A 20,544-nucleotide genomic window follows, 5' to 3' on the forward strand; every position below is an offset into this window, starting at 1 on the left:
CAGGCATAGCAAATCATAAGTTTTTCTTTTTAATAATTTCTGTCCAGTGGTATCGTATCGACGAGTTCAAAAGAAACAGAAAGCGGCGAATTATTGTTACGGTTCGGTCACTCGTTATGGTCCGTAGTCAGTTGCCAGTGGTTAACTAGATTCAAGTATATTTAAATGTAACAGAGGCAAAGCAAATCATAAGGTTTTTTTTTTTTTAATAATTTCTGTCCAGTGATATCGTATCGACGAGTTCAAAAGAAACAGAAAGCGGCGAATTATTGTGCACGATTCGGTCACTCGTTATGGTCCTCAATCAGTCGCCAGCGCAAATGGTTAACCTCTTGCGCTGGAATGACGTACCACACGCACGTCGAGAATTTTTTCTCCCAAAATTGTAATATTTTCTCAATTTCAAGTTATACTTGAGTAAAACAAAATAGGCAAGACAAATAATAAATTTATTACTTCTCAGTCATTTCGATCCAGTGATATCATATGATATCGACGAGTTTAAAAAAAAAAAGCGACGAATTATTGTATACGGCTCTCGGTCACTCGTTACGGTTCGCGCAACCAGTTGCCAGCGCTGGGGATTTAAATTAACGATCGAAGTGTATCGTTGAATGGTAATTAGGGAAAAATATTGCTCGCCTCAACGAGAATAATCGTCGAACGAAATTTACAAAACAACGGAGAAGGAAAATATCTTGTGAAACGCGATATCGGCTGGTAAAAATACCACATAATGGTGTAAAAATGACCTAGTTGATCGCTGCTGAAAGGGGTCTCGGCACCGGTTAGTTTGTTCTCGGCGAGGTTCCACGCTGAAAATAACTTTTTGCCATTGGAGCGAGCTCCTCGCGTTCTCACGAGCACGCATATGGCGAACCGTTGCTGGAACGTTAATAATCAAAGGAGAACACGACGCGTCGCGCGTAGGCCAGCCAGCCAGCCAGCACGTTCCTCATCTGTCTGTCCTTTGTTTTTCGATGGCATTAGGTCCCGTTAGCGTCTTTGTATGTATGCACGTATGGAAATTTCGCGCGAACCTTTTCACAGGGGGAGCAGCACGTCGTTACGCGTTTCTCTGCCCGTGCACGCGGAACAATGCCATCTTGGAATGGTCTCTCTGCTTTCGATTCCACTTCCATTCTTTCATTGATTGTGCTTTATGCCTCTGCCTATATTGACATAGAAATTTCCTCTTTGTCCTGTACGTTCGCATGTTTATTTTTCTTTTTTTTTTTCTCCATCGTTTTGCTCGGAATCGATGAAAACTAGCACGGCTGTGAACATACAGGGTAATTCACGTAACTTGCACACGCTTGAAATAACTTTTGAATTATGCGAATGATTGATCTAATGAAAAATTGTTCGATACGAACGTTGCACGATTTCAAGGGAAGTGAAATATAGCGTAAGAATTTGTTGCGTGTGTTGAGGGATTTCGAAATTTTCAAGGTCATCTTCATTTCTTTTTTAATTGGATCGTATATATTTTTCATCATAAATCGAAAGAACGTTAAATATTAATACTTTTTCACTTGGAATTTGATACTTTTCGATTTACAATGAAAAAGATATACGGTCCAGTTAAAAAAAAAAAAAAAAAAAAATAAAGGTGACCTTGAAAATTTCGAAACCCACAAAATATATGACATTTTGCCTCCCTTAAAACCACGCAACTTTTGTATTAAATCATTTTTCATTAGACGCATAATTCAAAAGTTATTTCAGGTGTGCAAGTTACGTGAATCACCCTGTACTACTAGAAATTGAAATTTCAAAAGTTATTCGTATCTTGAAACAGAAAAGTTTCCAGACCTAAAATGGCATCTCTTTTTTTCAACGTTAGTAAAAGAATTAGAGTTGGGAAAGGTTCGTTAATTTTTCATTTCCGTTACACCCTTTAAAAAGATAAATTTATAAATTTAGAAAAATAAACAAATAAATAAATTCCTGTGCCTCTCTGCGTGAGAAGTGAATTGAAATACGACGAGACACTGGCAATGCTAATGGCCAGAGTTAACGTACAACCATATTCACGTTGTGACATCGATTGTACGAGGACAGAACTAGGATACGACAAGGAAGAACTTCAATCGAGTTAAGGTTAAAGACCATGATCAATTTCGAATGGGTTGTCAGCTTGTTTAGCGTGTCAACAATTGGAGAAATGTTAAGAGATCACGTCGGAGAATTTGTATTCAAGAGTCAGGTATTGTCTCTCGTTTTATGTCGATTGTATAAATTACGTAATACTTTTTATCGTAGCAAGAGTTATCGGAGAAAAGTAGTTTCGTAAAAATGCTGTTTGCACCGGAACTGTCAAATTGGTCAATTTGTAGTTTTTTTTTTTTTGGTGGCTGTAAATGATCTTTAAATCGCATCGTCATCAAATGATTTTTAAATCATATCGTTATTACAAAAGTTCACATATTTCGTAGCTCTTCCTCTTCTTTTACTTTAACCTCTTGCGCTGGTCACGCACGTCGAGAATTTTTTGTCCCAAAATTGTAATATTTTCTCAGCTTTAAGTAAGTGAAACAAAATAGGCAAAACGAATAAAAAATTTATTACTTCACAATAATTTCTATCCAAAAAGAAAGCGACGAATTATTGTATACGGTCACTCGTTACGGTCCGCGGACCAGTTGCCAGCGCAAGTGGTTAATATCTCTGATGGAAATATTCTATGCTAGTTCTAGCGTCAAGATTCTTTGCGTATGTTATTGCTCTCTTGTTCAATTACGCGTCTTGTTGTCTCTCCTGCGAAGGAAATCGTCAACTCTTAATCTAATCCAAGAGTAGTAGGTGTAGCACAGGAAGTTTCCACAATGGTGGAAAGGTGTAATAACCTAGACACGAAAATGAACGACGATGAGAAGTTGTTTACGCAGCTGTATCGCGAGCAAAAACAGATCTCGATTACTGAAGGTACGCTATCTAACCCTAAGACAAACGAGTCGCTAAATTTGGATATCCTGTAAGAGTAAGCTACTGTTCCTCGAACCTGCCAGTCTTGTTGTTCAGAGTCTCCCTGGCTCGGTACGAAAACTTTCAACGCTAAACCTACCCACGATCAAATAACCGTTTATTAAAATTTCGTTTAGAATTTCTTACATACATACGATGTTATTGCATTGCCATTTAACCTCACGACTTTTCTTATATCGTGCACGCACAATGAATATTTTTTTCAATATTCACTTCTTTTCTCATTGCTTGTTTCTCTGTCTTACTTACCACGATCGGTTGAACAATTTTTTTCTTTTTTTGGTAACAGTATTCCCCCGAAGGCTCGATTTTTGAAACTATAAAGTCGTTACAGATGAAAGTGTGGCCGTGACTTTGTACGGAGAACGTTACTGATACACGATCTAACGTGAGATCTAATGCAGCTGCAATAGATTTACCTAGTGACGATTCGGCAATTGAACGTTTGTTGCTCCCGGTTACAATATGCCACGATCTTTGTCACCGTCTTATCTTCTCTGACTGTAAAATGCAAATAAACATAAACATGTACATGACGCATATAAATAAACATAAACATAATGTAGTATAAATAAAATCGTGGCAGGCTAAAAATGTAGATACACGGAACGAAGAAAGAATGAATGAATGGCTCCAGAATTTTTCTCACAAGCTCACGAGTAGAAATAGTTTTGACCAAGCACGGTGAGAATGAGTGTACGAGTGAATTGAATGTTGGTAGGTTTAACCTACACAACGATAACGCCGTTTGAAGGCCTTCTTGAAAATTGCCGCTTCCACGCGCTTCCCACACGCGCACGCACAATCGCAATCGGCGATTTTCTTTTGCCTTTCATTCGGCCTTCGACGCTTGGCATCTCATGGCGTTGCCTCATCCAACCGGAGCTACGCCCCCGGTCTACGTTCACAGCCCAGCAGAAAAATCGATCGATCATTTTGCCCCAGCTCTCTCACGCAAGCTCCGTGACATTGGGAAAACGCTTTTAAACGGTTATTCTCCCGGCAAGTGCTTTCCGATGAGCGCGCCTCGGGTATTTCAGCCGGCCTCGATTATTTCCTTCGCATCGTTTGACCATCGTCTGTTAGCTGTCCCATCGATTCACCCACTTGATACAAACGCTGTGTGCGCGTGTGCGTGTACCTACTCGGAAACTGTTCTCGCATTATTTATATTCGCGTATTTGTACATTTCTGTCTCCCCCTCCGTGTATCTGTAATGTCTAGCTTTGTGTCGAACATCTTCTTAAAATAGCGAATGCAAAAACTCCGAGAATGCCAGCGATTGCAACATCGATCGGTCTGTTTTTGGCCATTTGTTAGTTGCGAAAGTTTTGTATCAAGGTGGAAAGATTTCTGATCTTTCTGATCAGAGAATCGATCGATCGACGTGTTCTTCCACACTCGATACAGAGTGGGCCAAAAGTTTCTTCCCACCTATTATTATTACTTTTCTTTTTTTAATGAAACACCAAAATGCACGAGAGAACCTAATTTTATCAATTTCTAGCCCATCCAATGTTTATATTTCCCTTACACCAAAAGAAGAAAGAAAAATTTTTCGTCAAAGCGATGGCTATGAAAACGGGTCACAGAAATATTATTAAATTTATTATCGTTGCATGTGCCTTATACCTTATATCCTTACGTAATTTCGAAAGAGTTTTATAACTCCTTACGTAATGTCTATAATATCCTCTAATGCTCTTCTGTCGTTAAATTTCAAAATAAAGTTTCGTTGAAACGAAATTAATATATACGTTAGCTCAAACAGAATTTGCAAAATTGCACAGAGATTCAAAGTGCGATCTTTGTCTCAAGGCGAACGTACTATACTTTCTCGGTAATCAGCTGATATCGTTGCAGAATATTTGATATTGGACGAGAGATGCAAGTACGGCGTTATATACGTAGATATTGCTCTCGTTCATTGTAGTCGGTTGCGTGAGAGAAGAATCTCGACGAAAATGCAACGATTACGCCGCACGAAACAGGTAAATTGCGTAACGTGGAAGTCACAGACGCGACGTTCTCACGTTCAGTGTATGGGATATATGTCTAATGGGGTATTTTGCTAAGAATAATTGACTAAATTACAGCGGATGATTGCGACAGCGGGTTGTATGTAAATTCTCAGCTCGATGGACGTTGGCAACTTGTCACGCGAAATTAGCGAATAAATGCTAATTTGCTTCCACACTTTCGTAGCGTAGTGCATACTGAAAAAGAGAGAGAGAGGAAAAAAAAAAAGAAAAAAAAATGATCGAGTGCACTCAGGGTTTTTTTCTTTATTTGATTATCTATAAAAAGAAAAAAATCGTTGCTTTACAGCCGCCGGAGAACGAGTTGCAGAAAGTCGGCGAACGCGTGCCCAGCGAGCACGAACTCCGAGTGCAGAGATCTCTGCAACGACTGAACGTCCCGGATTGGTACAAGAATTCTCCTGCGGCTCGCGATGGTTTCCGGTTGAAGAGGCACTCGGACGCGTCGCAACACGGAGGATGGCGTGCTCTGGGCTCGAAAACCACCTCCCTCTCGTCCCTTTCGTCGTCTTCCAATAGACAGCCGACTACAGGTAAGCTCGTCTCATCGATATATTCGAGATACCTTACACTTTTACACCGTCCATTTCACAATTGCAATGAAATGTCACAATATGAGAATAAATAGAACGCACGAACGGAATGAATGATCCCTTACGTTTCGAGAGTACGCTTAACGAATTCTTATATACACCGCGGACAGATAATAAAGCCACAAATGTTTCAAGATCATATATCACCGGAGGATACCGTGTCACTTTGCGCGAAATACCTTTTGAATATTTATTCGCGATTATTCAGAGAGGTGAATGTGGACTTCTAAAGGCATTACTCCGAGTGAAAGCCTTTATCCTGGCGGGAGAGTTTAATGACACTTGCTTTGAGATTTTATTACATTGACTGAGAGGGATCCTCTGAAGAAGATTCTCTCGACACTTGAAAGGCAAGAAATATAACTTTGTAACGATTCTGCTTTTGGAAAAAAAAAAGAACAGAAAAAAAGAAACGCTGAATACACATGTACCGTTTAGTGAAATATATAAAGTGTGTTGGTATTCATCTTTTGCGTGGCACAGATTTTAAACACGTATGTGCATAATTGCTGCTTTCATCTAATCATTCTCTATATATAAAATTAAAAATAAACGGCGACATTTTTTAAGAAATAAAGGCACACCTGGCTCCAGTGTCTTAACCCCTTGCGCTGGCGGACCATAACGAGTGACCGGACCGTACACAATAATCCGTCGCTTTCCTTTTCTTTTGGACTCGTCGGTACGATATAACTGGATAGAAATGATTGAACTTATCATTTGTTACACTTAACACTGAGAAAATGTTGCATGTTTGGGAGAAAAAAATTCGTCATTCCAGCGCAAGAGGTTGATAAAGCTGTAGCTTTCAAGCGACGTTTCTTTCGTTGCTTCGCCCTACTCTTTGTTCTCCCCTCCCGAGGAACGAGTAGCTTTTCTTCAAGTTGAAAAAACGGTTTCGGTGCAAGCGGAAAGTTGATATCGCGGTTCTCGAAAATGCCACGGACGAAAGGGAAAAGAGGGCACAATAGCCGGGGCTCTATTCGGAACGATTCGCAATAAAACGGCGCAATATCAAGCAAACCCGTCCTCGTCTTCCCTCCGAGAGTGAAAAGGCAAGCAGCGTCCGAAATTAGCACGTAGCGAGAGCCTAGTGTCGGCCAATTTCATTTATGCTCCCGTTTCTCTCTCTCTCTCTCTCTCTCTCTCTCTCTCTCTCTCTTGTGAGCGACATAGTCTCGCGGATATTCTCTGGCTACGCCGAGTAAATGCTAATAGGAAGTGGCTAATAAATTTAGCGGGGCAAGTTAATTCGATTAATTCGGCCCTGCAGAGTAGTCGTCTGCAAAGTCGAGGTCTAACCCGCCACCCGTTGCAGTACCGACAGAGCTGATGGTTGCCCTTCGTTCGCAGGGTGGCTGAGAAACGTTCAAGGACGCTTCTAACGCGAGAGAACGCGATTTGTCAAGGGAGGGCTCTAATTGCCAGAGTTAAAGGGCTGGCTGTTGCCAACACGCGTCGCTCACGCGGATTTGGCCCTCGGTTTGGAAATCTGAATGGGGCACAGTTCACTCTCGAGACACCCTTCCCGAAACGACGTCTAACGATGCTACTGAACGTTTTTTGATTTTAACAGATACATGTAGTTTTTTTTTTTTTTTTTTTTTTTTTTTTTTGAAAAATTATAAGTGTGCATCTTTTCATTTTTTCAAAATCATCTCGGAAGTTTATTACAAGTCTGGAAATTGTGTAATATTTGTTTGTGGAAGACCGCATATCCCCATCCAGAGAGAAACAATTCTGCAACAATTAATTTTCAACGGTACTTCAATCACTTTACGTTTTTCTCCAAAGTTCCTTTAATAATTGATACGAAGAACAAAGGAGTAAAATCACCACGTCTACCACTGAAGCCACGCGAACACGCGAAAACGTGTTTCGTTCACAGCATCGTCGTTAACCTCGGATAACCTCGAACCTTCGAGCTGGTAACGTCAACGTAAGGCAGCTGTCAAGCTTTTATTCCGTCGTTGAAAAGTTCCCGGACAACGTATTATTCGACCTGCAGAACCAACTGTCTATCAAAGTCTTCCAGCGTAATGCATTTCAATTCCGGATCAAGTAACAAACGCGCCTGTAAAATGAGTCAAGATTCCAATTGATTCACGGTGTCGTGGTATTACCACTGTTAAACTCGAAGCTACTATCTATTTTACCCGGCTCGCGATACTGTAACAATTACGTCGATAAGCATTTCACTTGCACTTACTGGCAAGTATTCAATCTTAAAGGTCAAACGTACGGAGCTGTTTTAAATATAATATTCGATCAGAAAATTAATAAGATAATTAGATACGAATATAGACTGGGACACGGTGCTGCTACATATAAGCCATGAACTTTGCACAAGTTGGAAGTACATTTCGTGCTCAGATGATTAATAAAATAAAATGCATTTCGAGTTCAGAAAATTGATAAACAATTAGATACGAATGTAAACTAGAATATAATGCTGCGATATATAAGTCATGAACTTTGCATAAGTTTAAAATACATTTAAGTTCAGAAAATTAAGAAAATAAAATACACTTTGAGTTCAGAAAATTGATGAAATAAATTACATTTCGAGTTCAGAAAATTGATGAAATAAAATACACTTCGAGTTGAGAAAATTAATAAAATAAAATACATTACGAGTTCAGAAAATGGATAAATAATTAGATACGAATATAAACTAGAACATAATGCTGCTATATATAAATCATGAACTTTGCGTAAGTTTAAAATACATTTTAAGTTTAAAAAATTAATAAAATAAAATACATTTCGAGTTCAGAAAATTGATGAAATAAAATACATTTCGAGTTCAGAAAGTTAATAAAATAAAATACACTTTGAGTTTAGAAAATTAATAAAATAAAATACATTTCGAGTTTAGAAAATTAACAAAATAAAATACATTTCGAGTTCAGAAAATTGATGAAATAAAATACATTTCGAGTTTAAAAAATTAACAATATAAAATACACTTCGAGTTCAGAAAGTTAATAAAATAAAATACACACGAGTTCAGAAAATTGATAAACAATTAGATACGAATATAAGCTAAAACATATATGTGCTACCATATATAAGTCATGAAATTTGCATAAGTTTAAAATACATTTCGGATTTGAAAATGTCTATATAATAAAAGAAACAACGAATTGCAAGACTACGGCTAGGATACTAATACTTTTCTATGAATTTGTTCAGGTGCCCTTCTTAGTCCAAGTCCCACGCCACCTGTATTCTCAAGATGGAGTACCAGTCTGCTGAACAGCGCCGGAAGTTCACCAGCAAGTTCAGCGAGGTCGTCCTTCAATCATCGACAGCCATACTTGGGCTGGCGTTCCCAAGAACGGCTAACGAACCCGCGAACACCGGCAGAACGTCTTGCTCAGGGTATTCTCCCCCAGTTGCAAGCAGCAAACAAGGTTCGTACCAAAGAAATCTTGAGAATGTTTCACACACATACACACGCACGCATCATTTTAATTCTTCAACATTTCTAACTCTATTACTGCCTCCGAATTTTTTCTCCAATTCAGTTCCGCACAATTTTCGACAAAATTCACAACTGGCAACGAAGAAGCAGATCTATTATCGTCGAAACGATTTGTCGAACGATTTCATTCGAATAATCAAATCCACGATTAGACATTTTGGCCTCGGATCGTGACTGACCTCTACATCCCTCCCTCCTCCCTCAGTTTTCTCTTTGTTCAATTTATTTTTAATTTGCGCAGACAGCGCGCAAATGCGGCGACTTGTCTATAATTAGAAATTCTGGCAGAAATCCTCCGTGTTCCCGCGTCTCGTGGCCTTTGCAGCCTGAAACAAATTGACTGTTACCCGAATCATCCCCTCTCCTTTAAGGCCGAACCGCGAATATTGACCCACTTTGTAAATTTTTAATCAGTTTATCGGAAAGCAGCTCCCTCGTGAAAGTGTTCTTTTCTCTCTCCTCTTTTTTTTTCATTTTTTCTTTTTCGCTGTCGTGAAAATTTTGTTGGAAATTTGTAGTTGAATACGTGTACATACGTGTTGAAAGTTTTATTAAATTTACGTATCTTTTTGTTTTTTAACTGTTCACGTTCGAATAAAAATCTCGAGGCGAAGTGAATTTTTATATGAACTTGAATTTTCGCAACGGTGGAGTCGAGCGCAATAGCGGGTAATGGTATTGAACGGTTAATTCAGAGGTCTCTGTCGAAGAAGCTTTACAATTCACGTAATGAACAGATTATTGATTATTCGACGATTTTCCAATTGTTACGACTGTAATTATAGAATTGTTAACGTCGGATCAAATTTTTCGATATCGACGCCTCTGCCTGTATTCCTTTAACGCCTTCAATTAACGTCAGAATAATTGTTTAGATTATTCGATATCAACTAATTCAATCAGTTTCACCAGATTACAATGTTCCAATTCCGTATCTCTTGTTGGAAAGATTAAATTATCCGAACAATGATTGATGAGTAATTTCACTGTTAGATTCATAGAGAATCATCGACAACTCTGCTCAATTTGATGAAAATTTATCATAATGAAAATTTAAAATGAATGTAATAAAATGAAAATTTTCTCTTCGCAGCAGCAACAGCAGCAGCAACAACAGCAGCAGCAGCAGACAACGAATCAGCAGCTAGAGGTAAGGAACTCGATAAAGGAGGTTACCTCGGCCATTGTGCACTACGTGCAAAGCGGTCAGGAGGTTGGTGGAGGTGGCAGGCTGTCACCTCGACCTCGACCTGAAGACTGGGACGACAGGGGCGGAGCAAGGTCGACTAGCCCCAGAGGTGAGCACTAAACAACCCCTGCCAAAAAAAAAAAAAAACCATCCTACCACCACCACCACCACCACCACCACCACTACACCATCACTACTTTTACTCTCTACGACAAAGGTAATTTTGAGTTTTCCTGATCTGTTGATGTGAAGTTCTTCTCTTTGTCTCTGCATCTGTACTCTGCGCCTCTCATCCGGGTTTCTCTTGCCAGTCTTTCTACACATCTTGTTTTCTTTTCTTTTTTTTTTTTTTTTTTTTTTTTTTTTTTTTTAATCTTTCTAAATCTTCCAATCCGGAATGAATTTGTTCGTTGTGCCGCTACTTACCTACACAATATTCGACGTATATACCTGTCACATGCTAGTTCAAAGCTCTACCAGCCACTCTCTTTGGCTGTCTCTCCCCCCCCTCTCTTTATTCGTTCTCTTGGCCGTCCTGTGTTTACTAACGAAAATTGCTTTCAAAAGCCCTGGCCATTCAACAAAACCGCCTTTGACAGGTTTAAAAAACTGTAGCGTATCCCCTACACGCGCGTGCAGGCTCATTCATTGCGCGAATGCCGCGCTGGTTCACGTGCCGGCTCGCAATATCGCCCGGATCTTTTCAAGGTGTTTCTACGTTAACATGCGCGAGAAGCCGCTCGTTCTTTCCCCCTTTCAAAAAAAAAAAAAAGAGAAAAAAACAACCCCTACTTTTCCCTCTTCTGTGTAGATACGTATTATATATGTGTACAAACGTGTCTTGTGTTGCACATCGTAAACCTCTCTTCGGCCAACTCGTCCGGTCCGCTCTGTCTCGCAGACTTTTCGAGCAGTCGTAAAAATTAGTCGCGATCGAGCTGGAAATCCCACTTTGCAACGGTGCCAGACGGATTTACGAGCCGCGATATTTAGGCGATTAATAATATTTGGATTCTTCGAGGGAAATCGACCAGAGTCTTGTGCCGTTTCGAAATTTACAAATCGTCGTCTCTCGCTCGTTCAAAACGAAGAGAGGATCGAGAACAACGAACAGTCTCGTGCTCGCAGCATTTAGTCAAAGCAGAATTGCAGCCTCGAAACTCGTCGTACTCTCGAGATGTCTCTTCCCGCCTCTTGACAATACTACTCTTGTCTTCGAACCTGCGATATCGATCTCGTTACAAAGGAGAAAAAGAGAGCGAGAGAAAGAGAGAAAATATGTTTCGTTGACAGTGTTCGAAAAAGAATCGCAGAGAAACGGAGGATCGATCTTCGACGATCGAAGTGAGTCTTCAGCGGAAGCTGCCACGAGAATTCCACGTAAATTCGCGTTTGCGCAAGCAAACCTTGAGTCATCGAGTCGTGTATTTCCAGCGCGAAAGTCAAATCACACGGCGAGGGAGGAGAAAGAAGCAGCGAGCGGGCGCACGCACGATCGAGAATTAGGGAGGAACGTCTTCTCGACCTCCGTCAGACGACCACCACCGATGTGCTCTGTCTGCTCTGACTTGGTCTTCAATCGCCCGCGGCCGTCTCGACGAAAGTATGCGTTACACACAGGCGACCGACCTGGTGCGAGGCTGGGTTGCTATTTCGATAGCCTTGCGCCGACGTGTGACTATCGTGCCACGTCCGAAATAGATCACCCTGAAGTTTCAGTCACACCCCCTCTGTCTCTGTACACGCTCGTCGATTCGCTCGAAGCCGACCTTTAAGACGAAATTAAAACAAACACACATCGAGAGAGAACGGGGAACGATGCGCGAAGATAACGTACATCTGGCCAATTGTCGCCACCTCGTACATACATATAGATATATACATATATATATATATACTTTTGTGACACACGTGACAACACGTGTACACGTAACTCGCGACTCAACAAAATGCCTCCGCATCTTGCCACCTACGGTGTTACACTAACTGTTGCCAGTATTGGTCCGTGTACATTGGTTTGTTGATAACGTGTATATGTGTGCTGATATCCGCTCGGCTTGATTTGTGATTAATACCTTCGTGTTATTAGAGCTTGACTAACAGAGATCTGAGTGATGACCGTCTCTTTTTTTTCTTTTCTCATTTTTTGAGAATAATCGCGTCAGTAATGATGCAAAATATAACGAGTAGCGAAATAAAAAAAAGAAGAACGAAAATAAAGTACAGTACAGTCAGAGAAACGCGGTCTATTCTTTTGTAAAGAAAACCAAAAGCACGCTTGCGGAGGATAGCTAGAAAATTGCTACTTCCGGCCCAGTCCCTCCGTGTCGTTATTAAGTTTCGTTCCGTCATATACACACACATACATATGTATATTATAGTTGTAAAAAGTCGTAAAAGAAGCTCGAAAGAACAGAACGCCGCGCGCTCGCCCCCCTGCGTGTAGTGGCGCATCCCCGTGACGCATCTAATGAAATGAAAACTTCTCCTCGAAGGGAGCGTGAAGCTGTGTTGGATGGAGAGCTCGTTCGTCGGCACGAGGCCGGTGGATTCGCCGGAGACGCCGATGAGCCTGGCCACGGAGACCGACTGCTGTCCCGGATGCAACGCCACCGCCACCGAGTCGTGCAGCTGCGTCGATTCCGCCACTTCCGGCCTGTTCTTGGACCTGACGCCGACGCACGACGACGCCCAACAGCAACATCATCATCAGCAACAACAACAACAACAACAGCAACAGCAGCAAGGAAGTGGCGGCGGTAGCCTCTGTCCATCACCGTCCTCGACACTCAATTATCACCAGCACCATCATCATCATCATCATCATCGTCAGCTTCATCATCAGCAACAAGCACAGCAACAACAGCGCCGCGGTGAGTTGCTGCTCGCCTAGCGGGAAGCCCAAAACAAACATCAGACAAGTGAAAGAACACAATGTACAATTGCGATTCCCGCCAACAGAGTACACGTACGGCCGCGTTTCCACCGTGCCAGACGATTCCTCGACGCGTTCCTCGCGGTCCGCCGTGTCGAAGCTGACGAAGACGATTCACGTTTTGCGAGCAAACACCATCGTGGTTCGCTCTTGTCTGTACTTTCACAATCGAACGCCTGTTGTGAATTGACGTTTGTTGTTTGGCGAGTCGAAAAACTGTCTCTTCTTCCAGGACTGTTTTCATTCGTTTCCATTCGAGATTCGAGCGTGTGTCTAGCGGTTGGTAGATTGGCTAACTATTGTAGTCGACGACTATTAGATGGGGTAATGTATTCGTGATTACGCGGTTTGTTCTCTGAAGGACGAAAGTAGGAGAGTTGGTGGTTTTTGGGATGATTGGAGGGAGAGCAAGGAACTTGGGAATGATAGTTTGGAAGAGATATTTACGTAACTGCAGTACGTAGCGAGATACTCCGATAAGCTTTACTTCGCAACTTTCTTCATGACTATATACGTAATTAGCTGATTTCCTGAGGTAACAGATTTTTAAACTTAAAAGATCGCGTGTAAGAGTTATATACCCGTTAACGCGGATTTAATGAAATACGCTCGTAAGTTACTCGAAACGATTAACATAGCGGAACGTTGTACGCGATTTGTCTTCGAAACTCTCTCTCTCAACTAGCAGAACTCGAGTACTCCGTACTTAATGTTAGTTCCTTAGCCTCTTGAAAATGATTTCAAACTCTCTAGAATGTGCTAAATAGTTTAGAGCTTTTCTACTCCCATTCTCTGAAATATCTAGAAGGAAAGACGCTTCAGAAAATTCATCAAAGGACAGATGCTGAAAACTCGTTGAAAATTCGTAACTTTCTCCAATTTCCAGATTGTAAAAACATATCAACTGCTGTACGTGATGCAGTAACATGTTGAAGATCTGCTTCGTCGCATCTCCGTCCTCTTGTTAAAAAAAAAAAATCTCTTCTCCCACTTGACTCGGAGCACTTGCAAATCCCAAATGTGATACTTGGCAGGGGACAGAGAGCAGGCCTTTCGGTCTCTTTCGAAAAATCTCTCTCACTGACGTGTTTCCGCGGCCGTGGTGTCTCTCGAAACCACGTCGATCACGTTTCGTGACGCACGCCACTGCTTCGGGCTGCTCTCCAATTGTCAACTATTCCACTCGTTTCCGTCACGAGCCTGTCGTGATCTCGCGATCTTCGCCGCGTGACGGTGTAGCGTTTCTTCACGCTTCGAAGGAGTGTTGGACGAACCAAAGTCGATGATTTATATCCGTATCGATCTCGATGCTCACGAGGCAACGTTATTTTTCTACCTTGTTGTTGATCGTCACTCGACGAAGTTCCCTCGAAACTTTGTGGCAAAGAGCGCGTACTTTCGGTTTCGCGAAGCACTTTATATATGTACATATATGCTTTCGGCGAATCGAAGAATTTTTATTTTTCTACGAGCCATAAAAAAAGAATAGAACACCGTGTACGTTGTGTAAGATACCGATCAAACGTTCGATGATCATGTACTCTGTTCTCTGTGTTCTCGTTGCGCAGCTTCTTTGCACCGTTTCTTGTATCTTCTCAAGGTATCTGCTGCTGTTCTTTTCCCCTCTCACGCGGAGCGACAAACAGCTCCGAGAGGCACTGCGAGACGAGAAGACGATGTTGCAATTGTGTTTTTTGTTATGTAAATTATTCTTATGCGAGTATTGTTGAAGAAAAGGAAAAGAAGAAGACAGGATTATCGGATGAAATATCCACGAAAAGAGAGAGACAAAAAAGGAAATGGTTAAGACTATTGTTGCATGACGCAATGTTGAAAGATAGATATATTTTCTGAGAAAATTTTGCTATATTCTTTTAGGGTTAGCTTTTAGTCTCTTAAAAATCACGTAAGTGCAATTATCGCTGTTACTGGTAGCGCTGAAAGTACATGTTCGTACATATATCTTCAATGTTTGAGGCTCGAACATCCGACACGAATGAATAGTTTTGTTCGTCTATTCTCAATCGTGCACGTTATAAGGTAGAGATTGCCATGTTGCAGGTAAATTTTGAAAATTGTATAGTAACGTAAGCAACGAAGAGTTAGTGTAATATATACGTGTGTGTCTCTTTCTCGCGAGATATAAAGATAGACGAGTCTCAGTCTACAGTAATACAGTTTTATTTTAAAATAGTAATACAGTTTTATTTTAAACGCGGTGCAGCGCCGATTGAATTTTTCAGGAATTCTGGATTGCATCCAGATGGGGGCAGTGTTTCGCGCGAATTATGCCAGGTTGTTCTTTTTATTTTATTTCTGTCACAGCGTCGGAAACCTACTTCGTTTGGATTTAATCTTGTTTAATAAGTAGATGGCCTGTAATTTTTTGTATGGCTTATAAAGGCAGTAATTAAACTCCCTACGACAGGGAAAATTCACTAGCAGTGCTTTCATTGTCAAGTGTAGATCCAAAGGCTCGCAATTTAGTAAGGAGCGATCTACCGTCTGGTCTGTACATTGACTTTCTATTTAAAAACCGCCGTCGAGATTACAGTTTCACGCCCATGTTGATTACTGCAATCTGTTCCCTTTTCTTTTCTTCTTCTTTTTTTTTTTTTTTTTTTTTTTTTCTTTATACATGTCGTTTATCGTTTTCGTCAGCTTGCTGTTGTACGTCGTCAACGTCCAACTATAACGTTACTACTGCTCGAGGGTCTGGATCAATTCCCAAACACACCGAAACATAACACACGTATCTTCGCAATGAAACTGAAGCACGTACCACACGAAAGCAACTCTCAAAGCTTTGGAAATCGACATGCTACTTTCTTTCTTTCTTTCTTCTTTTTTTTCTTTTTTTTTTTAACACTAATCTCTTCTCTAAAATTCTCCGGACGGGCGCCGACGTTGAATCCAAAAGCTTTAAAATTCGTTTTCCTTTTTTTCTTTTTTTAGAGAGAAAAAAAAAAAAAGAAATAGGAGAGACCAGTCTTCTGTTCGAAAATTTATGGAAATTATCGACGCCAAGACTGATGTTTTTTTTTTTTTTTTAGAAGCTTGGCACGCGAGATGTTGTTTCACGGGGAAAGGGAAGGAAATACTTGCTCGCGTATCGTAGATTCTTGCTTTATGGATTCTCGTCGTCGACGTACCGCTCTCAAATGTGTTTTCGTCATTCCACAAGATGGTCTCCCGGTTGTACACGTCGATAGACCAGTCCTGGCAGACTTTTTACATGCCTCGTTCGTTTATACGCCACGATTACTTCTCCCTTTTTTTTTTCTTTTTTTTATTTATCGTCACTGAACTGAGAACTGTTTTGTAGAGTAAACTTTCTTATTTTGTTACGACCGCCCCTCGTCGTTGGAAAACTCCATAAAGAAGGACCCTCCCTGTGTTTGATCCATGAATATTTCTCCTCCTCTCTATTTCTTTTTTATTTTTTCTCTCTCTCTCTCTCTTTTTATTCTTTATCTTCTTTTATTTTTTTTTTTTTTTTTTTTTTTTTTGGTTTTTTTTGTTTTTTTTTTTTTTTTTTTTTTTTTTTTTTTTTTTTTTTTTGTTTTTTGGTTTTCTTATTCCTTTTGCTCCTCGTATACAGACACAGACATATAAATCCCTCACCACTGTATACACCTTTACGTAATTTTTGTGCGAAACCTACCGTCTTGGATATACATATATATAATATGTTATTATATATATTTTATTATATATATATATATATATATATATGTAATATGTTAGTAGACTCTCCTTTATTACTTCTAGTACCAGTAGTAATTATTCTTTTCTTTTCTTTTTTTTTCCTTTTTTTTTTTTGCGTTTTATGTATGTTTACTCTGTAAAGTTGTTTACATGATGTCTATGGCTAGAGAGCTCAGTATATGACACGTATAGAAAACTTATATATGTATACATACAAGAGAATTAGTTTATGTATGATTCGTATACGCCGTTCATTATTGCAAACGCGTTGATATTATTATTTTTATTATTATTATTATTATTATTATTATTATTATTATTATTATTATTATTATTATTATTATTACCGCTATTATGTATTATAATTATGATTATTATTATTATTAATTATTATTATTATTATTATTATTATTATTGTTCTCCCTTTAATTACGAGTGCAGTGTTCGCAGAACCGTCGGTAAAAGTGCATCGCATATTTATGTACGTATTAACTTTCGATCGTTTCTCTGTCCATATTTTTCTTCTTTCTTCATATTTTCTTTTTTTTTTTTTCCTTTTTGTTCCTTCTTCTTTTTTTTCTTTTGCGTTCGCACGTATCGTACCTTAGCTACAAATACATACGAAAGCTGTGAAAGCTGTCGCGATCGATCGTTTAATCGATCACGATCGAGAAGTAGTCATTCTTTTCGCTACTTATGGCGCGTCGATTCTCGAGATTCGTATGTGTGTGTCTCTCTCTCTCTCTTTCTTTCTCTCTTTCTCTCTCCTTCTATTGTACTTTGTACCGCACGGTTCTGCGCGCCGGTGCTTTTTTTTTTTTGCCTTTCTTAAGTACATAATTCCGTACTTATTGTTCGGACACACCAACGATTTATTATTTCTTTGTAGAACGTAATTTACCCTTGACAGCAATAAATTATTGTCATTTACCTTTTGTGTTATTTGCGTTGTTGTTGTTATTGTTATTGTTGTTGTTGTTGTTGCTGCTGCTGCCTCCTTTATATTATATCCTTTACGTTCTTCGATATATCACAATATCGGTATTCTTTTTTTAATCTTTCTCTCTCTTTCTATTTCTCTCCAACACCGTCAGCTCTCCCGTCTCTACCTTCTTCTTTTTTTTGTTTTTTTCTTCCATTGTCTTTCCTTTTCAATTTCGACCCTATGGAACGAGAGATGTCGTCTGTTCCTCCTCACAGAGTATAACACTGTGCTTCTAGCCGAGTATGTCTGCCGTAGTAGAGAATGAAAAAATACTTAACCCGCGTCTATTGCAGCGACCACGCGGTCGCAATGATCCGCGAGATTCAACGACAATAAGTCCAACGATTGTTTCCTTCTGAAGAAGAGTTTTTCAATCCTTGCGACAATCGCGGCGAAATGGAGGAAACGACGAATAGTATAGCAACGTGTGAGAGATATTTTCGATATTTAGAGCGAGGAAAGTCTTGGACGCGGTTTTTTTTTTTTTAGTAAGAGCGAGAGTAAAGCTCTCTAGTAGACGCGAGTAGAACTGATTTTTGCAAATCGGAGAAAGAGAGAGAAAGAGATTGTATCAACGATATTATATTATTTAGAATACGTACCGGTGACGTAGAATGTAGTCCTCCACAGCGTAGAACTTTAATTTTAGATCGTTACGTTGATTGATCATCTTTTCTCCTCTCGCGGTGAAAACCACGTGTCGTTGAAATTTCAATCTCTTTCATCGCCCTGTATAACGAGCATCGATTAACCTCTCGCGCTGGAATGACGTGCCTACGCACGTCGAGAATTATTTTGTCCCCAAAATCGCAATAGTCTCTCAGTTTCAAGTATATTTAAATATAACCTACGCAAAACAAGTAAATAATAAATTTATTACTTCTCAATAATTTCTATCCAGTGATATCGTACCGACGAGTTCAAAAAGAAAGCGGCGAATTGTTGTATATGGTCACTCGTTACGGTCCGCAATCAGTTGCCAGCGCAAGAGGGCTAACCTCTTGCGCTAGAATGACGTGCCACACGCACGTTGAGAATTTTTTGATCCCAAAATTGCAACATTCTGTCAATTTTAAGTATATTTAAATGCAACACCGGCAAAACAAATGATAAATTTATTACTTCTTAATAATTTTTATCTAATAATACCGTATCGACGAGTTCAAAAGAAACGAAAAACGGCGAATTATTGTATACGGTTCGGTCGCTCGTTATGGTCCGCAATCAGTTGCCAGCGCAAGTGGCTAACCTCTAGCGTTGGAATGACGCACGTCGAGAATTTTTTGGTCCCAAAATTGCAACATTCTCTCAGTTTTAAGTATATTTGAATGTAGCACAGGGAAAACAAATAATAAATTTATTATTTACTTCTCAATAATTTCTATCCAGTGATATCGTATACCGACGAGTTGTTGTATACGGTTCGGTCACTCGTTACGGTCCGCAGTCAGTTGCCAGCGCAAGAGGTTAATTTTGGTTGACGCACTCCGCCTGTGCCGTCACGGTAAGTGTTATTATTCGTTTCGCTTTCTCGTTCGTTTCGTTTCTCTCTCTTTTTTCTCTTCTCCTCCCTCCCCCCGCCGCCGCAACTTCTTTCTCTTTCTTCGTCACACACAGATACAGTGTGTAATATTTTTGCTCGTCTCTCTGCGAGAACGATCCGCGCGTCGGCCCGATACGCTGGTATTTTCAGCCGGAAATAGAGCGTGCAACAACAAAACTGTTCCGCTATTTCTTCCGGCGTGGGAATAAAAGTTGTCGAGAGGCCGAGGCACGCTCGCGTGAGCACACGTGCGCGTGCCCGTCGTCTCATCTACGCGCGTAAAAAGAAAAAAAAAAAAAAAACAACGAGTCGAGAAAAGTTCGAGGAACAAAAGAACGCCACTTTTCGGCTTCGTTTTCGCCTTCTGCGCTTTCGCGTATAGGCTGAATGGTGCGGGAGGGGGGTAGGAGGACGGGAGGGAGGGCAGTGCTCGCAAACGCCGCAATTAAAGCTAGCGTACCGAGTATACCGGTAGCTGTGTAGAAGCGTGCAAGTGGAGTGTACACGTAGAAACGTAGAGAAGTGTAGACGAGAGGTGAAGAAAAATCGAGGACGTCCGTTATGTACTTTCCCCTTCCCTTTCACTCCCTCTTTTTTCTTGATCCTCTTTTCTTTCTCGTTCTTCGCCATTCCTCCCTCTCCTGTTGACGATCAATTACGGTTCTGTCCCCCCTCGCGTACACTTGGGAAAAGGAAAAAAAAAAGAGAACGAAACCATTGGTGTTAGTATGTACGGAGGAAATCCTGAAAGCATCGGTCACCTTTAAGCCGGGTATCCATCGAACGCGAAGTTTCTCTCGGTACAACTGTCCGTAAGATTTTTTTCGAACAAAAAGAAATTACACTTTCATTCGTGGAATAAAGTGACAGAAGTGACAAAATCACGTCTTGACACAATAGTTTTAGTTTTTGGAAGAGAATTCATCACTCGCAATTTTTCACATTGCATCTCCGTCGGCGGTGAATTCGCTATTGGCGAACATTTTGCACAGCCAGTGGATATCCGGCTTTACGGCCGATCGAGGAACACGAGGAGAGAACCAGTCTTGTCGGTTACTTTCTTTCGTCTGTTGAACA

General features: G+C 40.4%; 1 protein-coding gene across 14 annotated transcripts in view; it reads left to right on the top strand.

The window, feature by feature from the left end:
- The window catches only part of LOC122534927, an 81,814-nt gene that overhangs the window by 53,325 nt on the left and 7,945 nt on the right, over positions 1-20,544 (top strand). For 9 of the 14 annotated variants that reach the window (XM_043666023.1, XM_043666021.1, XM_043666022.1 and 6 more), the window contains 4 exons: positions 5,317-5,560; positions 8,816-9,036; positions 10,201-10,405; positions 12,792-13,169. In XM_043666023.1, the coding sequence (XP_043521958.1) occupies positions 5,317-5,560; positions 8,816-9,036; positions 10,201-10,405; positions 12,792-13,169 (1,048 nt within the window). The remainder of the gene's footprint in view (positions 1-5,316; positions 5,561-8,815; positions 9,037-10,200; positions 10,406-12,791; positions 13,170-20,544) is intronic. The other 5 variants (XM_043666018.1, XM_043666020.1, XM_043666019.1 and 2 more) reach the window with 3 other exon arrangements.

Source organism: Frieseomelitta varia, unplaced genomic scaffold, assembly GCF_011392965.1.
Source record: "Frieseomelitta varia isolate USP_RPSP 00005682 unplaced genomic scaffold, Fvar_1.2 scaffold_65, whole genome shotgun sequence".
Classification (NCBI taxonomy): domain Eukaryota; kingdom Metazoa; phylum Arthropoda; class Insecta; order Hymenoptera; family Apidae; genus Frieseomelitta; species Frieseomelitta varia.